Source organism: Eurypyga helias, unplaced genomic scaffold (assembly GCF_000690775.1).
Source record: "Eurypyga helias isolate BGI_N326 unplaced genomic scaffold, ASM69077v1 scaffold2169, whole genome shotgun sequence".
In the NCBI taxonomy this organism is placed as follows: domain Eukaryota; kingdom Metazoa; phylum Chordata; class Aves; order Eurypygiformes; family Eurypygidae; genus Eurypyga; species Eurypyga helias.
Window position 1 is genome coordinate 70350 of NW_010271177.1, and position 12227 is coordinate 82576.

General features: G+C 34.8%; 1 protein-coding gene across 1 annotated transcript in view; it reads left to right on the plus strand.

Moving 5' to 3' along the window:
• The window catches only part of CCDC141 (coiled-coil domain containing 141), a 57946-nt gene that overhangs the window by 2614 nt on the left and 43105 nt on the right, over nucleotides 1-12227 (plus strand). The window contains exons 3-5 of the mRNA XM_010158694.1: nucleotides 4277-4468; nucleotides 6639-6747; nucleotides 6921-7174. Of these exons, the coding sequence (XP_010156996.1) occupies nucleotides 4277-4468; nucleotides 6639-6747; nucleotides 6921-7174 (555 nt within the window). The remainder of the gene's footprint in view (nucleotides 1-4276; nucleotides 4469-6638; nucleotides 6748-6920; nucleotides 7175-12227) is intronic.

Consider the following 12227-nt stretch of genomic DNA (forward strand, 5'->3'; position numbering starts at 1 on the left):
CCCCTTCACTGGAGGCACACTTTGCAGGTTGGAAATAAACTGGGTTTTTCAGGAACTCCAGCTCGCTGCAAGTCTCTTGAAGGGGCTGGGAAGTGAGTGGTCAAGAACCTAGCCTATGGTATCAATTGTTAAAACTGTGTGTTTGGCTTATCCCTTACCTGTTGTGGGTAGGTAGCTGCCCAGAGAAGCAAGTACCCTCATGAGTTTCATGAGTTTGTCTTCTCAACAAATTTTAGAACATCGAGATGATGGGAATTTTAACACTGCATAGAAGTGAGTTGACATTTAGTAATTGAATTTCGACATAAACTTGCACTTGCTGCTACAAGTTCATACAAGTGAATCAAAATCAAAGAATCAAAAAACCACACTAAGGTAAATTGTTATAGGACATAGCCCTAAAATTTAGGTCTATTTTAAAGCAATCTTTAAGCCATAACAGCTATTTCCTATTGCTGGGTGATAAAGGATAAGAATGGAGAATGACCCATTCTTCACATAAAACCTTTATTTGTTTTGTTTTGCCTTTCATGGTTTATTCATTTATCAGTTGTTAAGCTATGAAAAAAAGCATGAAATACATAAATTTTATTTATTTTCCATTTTTATAGCTTTTAAAAAATCTTACTTCCTGATTCATAATTTTTCTAGAATATTCCTTTCCTAAGTGTAAAATAGTGTTAGTGTTGAATCTGGGTCTTGAGTGCTATCATTTTAAATAAGCAGAGCTGTTAGCGAAGAGTGGAATATTTTCTACATCCTGTAGAAAAGCAGAGCTCTATCTGTTTCATGTTATGTTATCATATGTAGTTAGAGAACATTGAATATTTTGATGAAATTGGACAGAGAACTAAACAGTGTGACATAAAACATGAGTAATAAATTCCTCTTGTGTCTGAACAGCTGGTCAAAAAGTCCTTGACTGTGTCTTCATTTTAGCAAAACCATTGTTATATACTGTCCTTTTATTGGGGTAACATTTTGTAATCATCATGCAAGCAGTCCAGCTGTATTTTCAAAATGGATTTTGAGAATTCTGAATCTGTTTTGAAGGAGTCTAAATGTCATATCCTGCCTCTATGTTGTCTGTAACATGCAGTGAAGGATAACAGGAACATCCAGCATTAGAAATAAATTGGAAAATGAAAATATAGTTATCAAATATATAGACTATTTGAAGTGCAGCCTACTGTAGTTATGTGTGCTCGTTTACCCAGTGGCAAATGGCTTCAATTAAAGAAATTGTTCATTAGTATTCCGTGTGGAAAAGCTTAAAAACAAATTTAGTGGCATAATTAGTAAGATAAGAATGAAATAACACGAGTCTAACTTCCAATTTTACTAGCATTATATAACACAATAGAAATGTGACTCTGTTATTAATGCAGGTTTGCCTTTGATGTGCTTAATCTGTTTTTATTATGAGAATCCCATGTCTCTGAAGTTAACCAACAAGGAAGAGTGGAAAATAGAAGATGAGGCCTGAAAAGATAGATAAAGTGGCCTTCCAGATGAAGGAACTTTCTCCTTCCTGTTAGTATTGTATTGCAGATTACAGGTCCTTACCTAAAATGTAGTGTTCTCAAGCAAGCAAACAATGTAGACAAAGATGTGTCCGATTTACGCGGCCATTGTGCCTGTAGGTAACTTCTCAAGGTAATTACCATCTCGGGTGGGGAGTGGGGTGGTGGAAATGTCAAACCTTAATTATTTTCAGTAAACTGTAATCTATTTCCTAAGAGAAGTAAGAATACTGTATACTACCCTTCTGCTAATTTCCCAGTTCCTTGATAAGTATCAGGTAAAATAATCCCTGACTTTTTGTCATTTTTAACTGAAAACAGTGATGGCTACTGCATTCAATCTCCAGATTTGTTTTCTAGCTGTCACTTAGTCTTAAAGTGAGCTTTTTATTTTCATAGTCATGAAGTCAAGACAGCAAAATCTTCCATGTTTTTGGCTTTTAGCTTATAGGATTCTCTTTTTCAAGTAAAGTCAAACTTATATCCTAAAAGCAAATACTTGGTATAAAGAAGTTGGAAAATCATTTTACATCAAAAATATTGGTAAAGCATTTTCAGCTGTATCTAGTAAGCATCTGAAGTATGTCTACATTAACCTCATCCCACCCTGTCATCACAGGGTGGTGAAGTCACATCCTTGTGTATTTAATTCATTCATCTTCTGTCATATATATTTTTTTCTATACTTTGGCCTCAGAGCTTCCACAAGACTCTCACAAGAAGTTTTCTTCTAGGTGCTAGGAAACAAAATAAAATTCTCTTAGATCTGTTAGCTGGGATTCATCCAACATGGGTAGCACCTGGCAGTTAGTACTTGGAGCATAGCCTTTTTTCCTGAGGTTGAGCAAAGAACCAATGCGACGTTTGCTCTGAACACATTATGCATATATTTAGGAAAATCCAGCATGAGATGGACAACATAATTTTTATAGCTTTGACAGTATAAAAATAATTCAGAAATAATGATGCAAACCAATAGAGGAAAACCCAAGAAGGAGTTGAAAGAACTGTCTTAAAGATTGCAGTGGAAGATGGATTTTCATTTTCCATTTGCATGAGCTTGGTTCATCAACTTACCATTAACATTGTTTTGATGAAGCTGAGTTTAAAATGTTATTGATTTTACAAGCATATAATCTCTGAGGTTTAAAAATTATGAGTCAATGTTGTCTTTTTTTTTTTTTTTTTTTCCTAATAAGAAGGATTCTGGCTGCTGCATGTAAGACTAGAAAAACACCTGCAGCAACCCTTAGTTACCTTGTCAGCTAGATAAATATTCTTGAATAAAATTTGACTGGAGTACTTTGGATTAGATTCCCAAGGCCACCTGTTTTTCCTGAGCTGATTATTGTTTCATTGTGATATGATGAAGATATAAACCAGTTGCTATCAATAATGATACCAGTGACAGTATCTACTCCATGTAAATGACCTCTTACAAAGTCAAAGCATTCTTTTAAATAAATGTTATTTAGATCGATACTTAAATAGAGAATAGGTAGCATTTGGGGTAGTTGAGCTTTTCTCATATTATAAGCATTTATTCATGCTGCTGATAGTGGCTTTTCTATATACTGTAGGAAAAGATGGGTTTATTAGAGCTGTTCTCATGACTGTCAATTTTACCAGAGTTTTGTTTTCATAGTTGACTCTCTGTAAAGTTAAGTTAAAATAACTTCATTCTATTTTTTCAGAGAAAGGAGATTGCATAATTTATTATACTGTTGTCACAGGACTGATTTTAGAGCGAACTGATGAGCCTCTTCATTCAAAGAGACATCTTTGTTCTGTACAAGTTCTAGAGAGGACTGGAGGTTATGGTTTAGAACAATAAAGTTTTCTGAAATTTCCTTTTTTCAGTTGGATCTCTCAGGAGAATTTCAAGTTTTCCAGTTCTTTAGCCTTTATGAGTGTGTGTGTGTCATAAGAATGAGTTATAGATTTTAATTTGCCTAATACAGATGTCTCTTCCCATTATGCATTCATGTGATAGCACCTGTAATAACAGCAGAAATTGGCACTACATTAATTCATGCTCCTAATACTACCTGGAATGGGGGGGGAAAAATACAGAAAAAAACCCCCTGTATTTTATAACACACTAAAGATTTTTAACATAAGCTGGAAATGGTCCAGCAGTTATCTTTCTCATGGAAAGATGAGTAAAGGGAATGAAACATTGTAGAATGACTTTCTTGACAATAGGGTATTACTATCTGGCAGTCAGCTTGAACAATGCAGTGAGCTGAACTTGAAACATTGCATAAATTTGGTGTTTTTCTGGAGAAAACATGCATATGTTCAAGCTACTCTTGTCTTGATTGTGTTGAAGTCATCAGAGACTTATAAGTAAGTTACCTTAAAAACTCTTAAAGCTTGTAATGTGATATTAAAGAGAGATCCAAAATATCTGCATTGCCACCACCTCCAGGAATATCTGTGTTTAAAGAGATGCAAGCTTATTTGAATCAAAATATTAAACATCAAGTCATAAATTCTCTTGTCTTTAACAAGAAGATTTAAACCCACTTGTCTTTAAATGAAATCTTATAAAAATATTGCCTCCTAAGTGTAGATGAAATTAAAAGTTGTTATGAAACATGCAGGAACACTCGTATCACTAGGAGTTAGAAATAGAAGAGTAGGAGACTTGTGGGCTGTTTATCAGACCCATTGAAAAAAGTATCCTGACATCAGTATCAGCAATGTTTTTGATTCTGTTTAGAGATTTCTTCATAATTGTTTCTCCTCAGTCATTGGAAGACCAGGTGTGGAACCTGCTACATGAAGCAGACAAGGCTGCAGAAGAGAACAAAGAAAACAGTCAGGTTTATGATGCCATGGCAGACACCCTTGGTGATGCATGGGATGCCCTCATCATTATGTTACAGAAGCGACAGGCACTTCTGGAACTTACTTCAGTGTTCTTTGAAAATGCTCTGGAGGTTTGTATTTAAAACAAATTACTTTTAATTTGAAACCTTCCACATCTTACAGGTGCTCTGTTCACTGTAATCTGTTATATATATTTTTGTTGCATTCCTAAAGATTGAAGTAATTAAGAAAATTAAAATTTCTAGCTGCGTCTTTCCTTTTCTGCCTTTTGGATAGTTCAGGATGAAACTGTACAAAACCCCATGTAGACTTTAAGAAATATCTTAAGTCATGACGTCTTCAAAATTATTATTTGACAGAAAATGGCAATGAAAAATGGAACTGGACCAAAATCTAAAATACATAATTTAGTGGCTATTGGCATGCTGCAGAATATCTTTCATTCCTTATGATTCAAATTATTTGGCATTGAAAGAACTGAATTTTCAGAAGCCTTCACTAATGATTACTGAAGATTGACCACTAAAGGTTTTGCACTGAAATATTCATGCAGCTATTATAATTATGCAAACTGAACATTAGTCTAACTTGCCAGTCCTTTATCTGAGACTTCCATATGCAGATGTGCACAAAAAGACAATTGTGTGAGCCCAGAGACAGATTTCAGTATTGTCTTTCCCTGTTTACCCATATCTCTATAGCTCTTACCCTAATTAACTGATACACAGGTAGCTAAAACAGAGAGAAATCCCATGCTCACTTTGTGTAGCCTCACATTCAATTCTCCCCATAACCCTGGGGCTTTGAAGAGCTAATAATTCTCCCTGATAAAGTAGTTTCTACAATGACCCAGTGGCATCTATGAATTACAGAAGCAACCATTATACTGCTAACTGTCCTAAGAACTCAAAGATCAACCATCTAGTAATTATTTTCTCCTGACAATGTGTATAATACAAAGAAATTAGTATGGAGTTGGCATAGGTATTACTATGAAAAATTTTGTACTACCAAAGTGGACCTAGTGCAGACTAAATGCTTAAGGGAGCAGCTGAATTGCCCCTGCAACAGGCTTATATCATCAGAACAAAATGAAGCAGCTGGAGCACAGCACAAATCACATGCATTATATACAGAAGGGAAGAAGAAATGCCATATTGATTTAAATAGGAGGTGCTGACACTTCTTATGGGAAGGCTTTTAATTTTTTAAATGACAGCTTGTGATTATGGAAATTTAGTTTTTATTGTGATAAAATACAAAGTGTATCTCAAGAATATTCTTCAGTGAAAATCAGAGCTCAAATCTCAAATGTTGATACCTAATGGATTTCTTTTATAGCATGCAGATTAAGAGGGGGAAAAGATTTGAAATAATATAAAAGAAAACCAGAGTGATTGCTTTTCATCTTCCTTAATTTCAGCATACATTTCAAAATTTTTGCTTACACTGAAACACCAGTTTGAACTCTACTGGTTTCTTCATTCTTGAAATGAAGCAGCAGAATTGATAGATTGGTTAAAATGCAGAATCTGTGTCTCAACTCTCTGAGCTACTCATACTTGAAACTGAACCTGAAAAGGTGGAAGCCAAATGAAGAATTTAATTCTAAATTTAAAAAATCTCAGCAGATTATAAAATCTGCTCCATATCTCCCTGAAATGCAGCTTGTTTCAATATTTAAAATACGAAACCCATGGCAAAAAGATCTTTAAAGGAGTAACCTGACTTCAGTCTTCATTACAGAGATGCTGTTTCCCTACTATAATTAATTAGTGTTTAACATAATATTCATTAACATAAATTTGCTACTCCTTTCTGCCTTCAAAAGATTGGTTTGAAGATTGTATCTCTTTCTGATTTTGTCTTTAGTTTTTTTTTTTTTTCCTTATTGGAAAGAAGTTCTTGAAAGGAGACCTATGTCAAAGGCTTCCTTCGTGTTAAAAGATTAAATGATTTTAAAGACTCTGAAATTAACAGATTCTTCCATAAGAATTTATTTTCAGTGGATCTGAAGGCTTGTGTATGAAAGATGATTTATAAAGTGACAAACTATAATTACACAGTATGTCAACTGAAATTTAGGTTTCCTCAGTCAATGAGAACCTCAAAAAAACCATAGAAGCCACAAAGCATCTGTATCTAGCAGTCACTAAAAATGCCTTTTTCCAAGAATTTACAGATTCTCATGAACATTTACTATAATACAGAGATTATGAATGAGTTCTGCAAAAGAAAATTATACCATGCTTCTTCCCACCCTTTATTTTCTTATTGCAGTTTGCTGTTAAAATTGACCAAGTTGAAGATTTCCTGAAAAATGCCCAAGAGTTTGACACTATTGACTCTTTGAGAGAACTCCTTCTGCAACAAGAGCATCATACAAAAGGTACAAACAGTATTCCACTCCTATTTATAACCCGTTCATTCAGTGCATGAAAACACATTATGCTCATGTATGCAAATGAACAGTTTTTAAAATACTTGAGTAATATTTGAAATACGCTACTAGGATTACATATCACATTGGGTTTTTTTTCCTGTGAAATTCTGTTCTTACAGAGCTTTTGGAAAAGTCACTTGCACTTTTAAATAAAAGCCAAGAGCTAACTGAATTCATAGAAGAATTCAAATGTGAGGGGCTAAATGCAAATCCAGAGCTGATTCAGGGAGCCCACAGCAGCTGCTTGAAAATTGACAATCTCCTTGAAATGCTACAAGATAGGAGGCGGCAACTGGACAGATTTCTTAAACATCAACGCCAAGGTCTGGAGCAGGTTCTGCAAATTTGTTTGTGGCACCAACAAGAGAACCAGGTAAGACACAAGAGTAAGGGAAGACACAGTGGAAAAAAACCCCCAAAAACCCCCACCAAAACAAAACAAAAAAAAAAAACAAACCCCAAAACCACAAAAATATCTAGCAACTGTTCTACAGTAGAGACTATTACAGAAAAGGAGCTTAATTGTATTTATTAGGCAAATATCCCAGGGCCACTTCTGTCTGAGATCCTAACTTCAAATATTTGACGTTGTAACTATAACTTCCTCATAAGTTACATAAAATTATCTTTCATGTCTTCAAAAGCACTATTTCCATTATGTGCATCCCTCCTGTAAGTTATCAAATGTGATGCTTCAAACCAAACTAGATTCCCTTCAAACTGAGTTTCCAGAACAAACCAACCTCTAGCCACATGAGCGATAACGGTAACGGGCAATCGCAGCTGCAGCCAGGCTCTTTCTGGTCTAGTCAGTTAAAGAGAGGTTATAGCATAGTTACCCAGCTGCTGTGTCTGAAAGCAGAGGAGTATTTTGCTGCAGTGAAATCAAAAGTCTTTAAGGTACTATAGTGATTGCATGTTTTCCACACCAGGAACCTGTTACTCTTCCTTTCTCCTAGCTTAGCTCCCATCTCATACCTGATTTTTTAAATACAACTCTTTTTCGTACCTTCCTCTCAGAGCTTAGGTACATTTAAGTTTTACTATTTACTTTCTTCTTCTTTCTAGTCCTACTGATCTTTTTTCTTTTCATTCCTCATCTTCCAGCATTCAGATCAGAGTTTTTCTCTCTCTGTGCTCTGCGTTATTAGAGAAATTTGTGCAATTTAGACTTTCCTCTCTCATTTTCCTTGGGAAAAAATACGTAACTTCACCAGCTTGTCAGAAAAATCATACAGGAAGAGTCCTGCTCTGCCCCTTTGGATATTAAACATGCTGAGAAGGAGGAGCCTATGCAAATATAACTGCTGAAGTCTAAAAAGAATAAAGTTGGGTTATTTTCAGTGTTTTGTAAATAGGCTAAATTTTTGTATGGACCTCTGACAGAATCATCCTGATTATGATACCTCTGTAAGTTTCCTTCTTTGCTTCCATAATAAAGTTGTTTCCTGTATCAGAAGAAAACGTTAGAAAATGTTAGCAGTAGCTTATTCTGCAGGCACTAACTTTGCCTATGAGGTTATTTAACATGAGAAGCACCTTATTCAACCAGCACAACTCTTCTTAATTTTGCATAGAGACAACAAAATTGTTGAGGTATGCAAGCAAGCCAGCAGTCTTACTTCTGGAGCAGTCAATATCAATAGGTGCCAGAAACAGAGCAAGAATTACTTATTTAAGGGTTAGATAGGAAAAAAAAAAAAGAAAAAAACCCAGAACCCAAACCTGTTAAAAATAGTAAGGTCTTACGCAAGTGTCATAATCTCAGTATATAGTTATAAAAATATCTCACAGAAGTACTGAAAAACAGGAACTACAGTAAAGGAGGGTGTATGCATTCCTGTGCAAATAATCAGAAAATATCTAGTTATTGCTCAGAGATATATTATTGGTGGTCTTACTGGTTTCGATTTTTTTTTTTTAAGTGTCACCACATGGCTATACCATAAAAGAAAGCTGGTCAAAAAGAAATGTTGTTTCAATACAGTGTATTCTAATAAATTTACAACAGGTACAACTGAATTTTCAGTATCAGTCTAACTCCCTGTAATGGAAATATGTCCTATTTCATCCAGAAAAATTATACTTTTTCTATATTAAAAAGTAGTAGATGTTACTACAGCTAATCACACTAGTGTTATTCCATAGTATGCAAACATGAAAGAACATCCAAAATAGAAACATTTCAGAAATAGCTCCTGTTGAAGATTAATGGATAAATATGCGGGGTCTTTTACAGAGCTAAGAACACTTCTTTAAAACAAAATAGATTAAAAATTCACATTGCCTGAGATGTTAAATGTCACAATTTCATAAAATGTACTGGGGAATTCTACTTGTCTCCATCACATAAGGGATACATGTTGGGGAGTGACCAGTTAGAATTCACCCTTATTTAAGTGTGATTGAAAATATTGTGCACTGAATTTTTTGTGTGCCTGTTTCTGTTTCCTCTCAGCTATGTCTTCACATCATAAAGTGTAAGTATAGAAACTGTTTTCTACTAGCAAGTTTCCTGATCATCTGAAAAGAGTGGCCAGTATTTAAATACCTGTTAGCTCATACATGCATCCAGTTTGAGGCTGGTTATACACATGGAAGGACAAACTCAAATAGTTTTTAGTATCATGCTGATTATAATATAGTATCCGCATTAGATTCAACCTGGTATAATGTACCATTTGTACATTTATGGACAATTAATTTGCATGCATCATGGACAAATAATACATTCACATGTAAACACAAGTACTTGAAAATTAACTTATAGAGACTGTGTGAAATTTCCCTCTAACTTGTTATCCATATATTTCTGATGACAGAATTTAAACTTTCAAAGCCTCTCAGCACATCTGAAAACTAATATTCCAATCTCTGAACTGCTTTTGATGTCTCATGGTGCTACATATCCACAAACAGCATACTGAATTCCCACTGACCTTATTGGGAGCTCAGGTGACACAGAGAAAGCAGAGTACTGGAGATGAGCTCTGCTGTTTAAGCTCCAAGTGGACTTTTGCTCTTTGTATTACCTCTGATTTGCTGTGCATAATTATGTAATACAGAAGGCTGCATAATTTGTGTGTTGCTTTTTTAAAAGAAAAGCCGGTAGCTGTAAAGATCACTACTTATTGCCTGGTTCTGAAGAACTGAAGATGCTGCACCTTCCTTTTGATCTCTAATTGGAATGTGATGATCTGATAGTTGTGATTGTAACATGTAACACATTTCCTTTTCAGTATTTTCAATACAGATATACTTATGTATGAAGGTGTACTTATTTTACATTTAGAGAAAGGTATTTGACCTTCTTTTATGGAAGAGTCAGCATCATATTTTCTGATAATCTCCTTTATTAATGAAAATCAGAGGCAGAATGCCCGATTTTGTGCATAATTTGTTATCTTTGGAAGAAGATTTATGAAAGTAATTTTTCTTAATCGATCCAGTCATGCATATATGAGACAATTAAAATTATTCATGGTACTTGGTCACACCAAGGGCAGAGATAAGAGCTGAGTAAAAGTCAGGTGAGTACACCCGCATTTTGTATCTATATATATCTACCTATATATATAGGAAAAAAAAACCAAACCCAGTTGTGGTATAATTCACAGTTATCTTTTTTTAATTTCATTTTCATTAAAGGTGAAGTAACTGACATAAAAAATTAAATAGTGTCGCTCAGTAAATTAAAGGGGGTTATTGGGTTTTACCCTAAAAAATGCAGGACATTCTTCTTTGCTTTCAGTCTGTACATGGTAAGTAGATAGGTTTATGATCTTCCTTGCTTAGAAGAATTTCTTTATGGTAGGATATGGACAGGTTCTGTTGTTTCTTTGCTTGAAAGCACATTTCTGTTATGAGAAACGGAGATTTTAATTTTAACATCTGCAGATCAAAAAGAGTAAGTGCACATATATGAGGAGAAATCAACAGCAATAGCTAATGTGTAGATAATTATATAAATATGGACTACATCTCCTGGTGATGTGGTCTTTGCTGATTTTTTTCCAATAGCTCCTGGTGGTGTGGTCTTTGCTGATTTTTTTTCCAATAGCTCTACTCAGCATAGTGCTGCTACTGCTCTTGATACCTAGAATGAAAATATTGTGTTTCTCAGGCTGTTGGGAGGCAAATCCGAAGATTGTCATCTAATGCATAAAACTATTTAAATCGCCAAAATGTCATATGAAGTTCGTCTGTAAAGTGTTGACTTAAGTTTGATTCCAGCAGATTCTGCAAAGGCCTTTTTTTTTCATAAATATAAAAAAATCGTACCTTACAATGAGTACTTAGACACTTAGACCTAAATGAGTTGGTTATTTAAATCTATAATCAAGTGAACTTAAGATTACCTTTCTGCAAAATACTTGTGGTGAAATCATGGCTCCAGTGAACTCAGCAGTGGTTTTATCACTGTTGTAATGGTAGCCAACGCTTCCCATCTTGTGTATTTCCAAATGTCTGATCTCCTGATCTGTTTCTCCTGGTAGTGATAAGTTAGTTCCTCTTACTACTCTTGCACATATGGCCCAATTTGATAGGACCCCCATGCCTTGGTCCTATGTAAAGCAAACCCCACACCTTGACACCAAATGAGTTTCTGACATCCTGTCAAACTCCCTTCATTGTTAGTCTGTCATAGTCCTGAGCGTATACATATTCTTTTTAAAGTATGCATGTACTTACATGGATTACTTGATTTTAATATTTCATAATTGTAAATTAAAATGATTGTTCTTATTAGCTAATAGCCCAAATAACTTCTGCATTTGGAACATTGTGTAAACAAAGTCTTATCTTAAAAAAAGGAATATAGTGCTTTTGTCCATATAGGCAAAAACCACCACAAATGAAAAGGACCGTTCCACTATATTGGAACTGGAAATGCTTTTGCTAACTTGTAATATTGTGAAGAAAAATGCAATGAGGATTAAGGAATGGGTTAGGTATTATTGTTAAGAAGAGACTGAAATGTTTCCAAGATGAACCAAGAGAGATCTGTATTGTCATGATGGTGCCTTCACATACTAATGATAAAAATATTGAGATTTAAGATAGTAAGTAAAGCATCAGTCAATCAAATACATGATGATTGTGATGAAAAATATGTCTGGTATTTAACAAATGTCAGCTTGTTGTAAATGCACTGCAAAAATTATTTGAGAATAGCTCATCCTGCAGTTCAGAGCAGGTATGTCAAAACATGTAGTGCAGTCTGTTCAAGTTCAAACTGCCTGAGGTAAGGTCAGGTTTAATTTATAGCATGTAAGTATGTGTGTTTAATACATAAAAGAGAAAGGGAGTGAAAAAAACCCCACATTTTCCTTCCCCCACCCCCACCCCCCCCACACCGAAGGAATAGTTTCTAGAAAGAAAAGGGTGGAGTGAAAATGAGCCTGAAGAAAAGGGATGGGTATGAG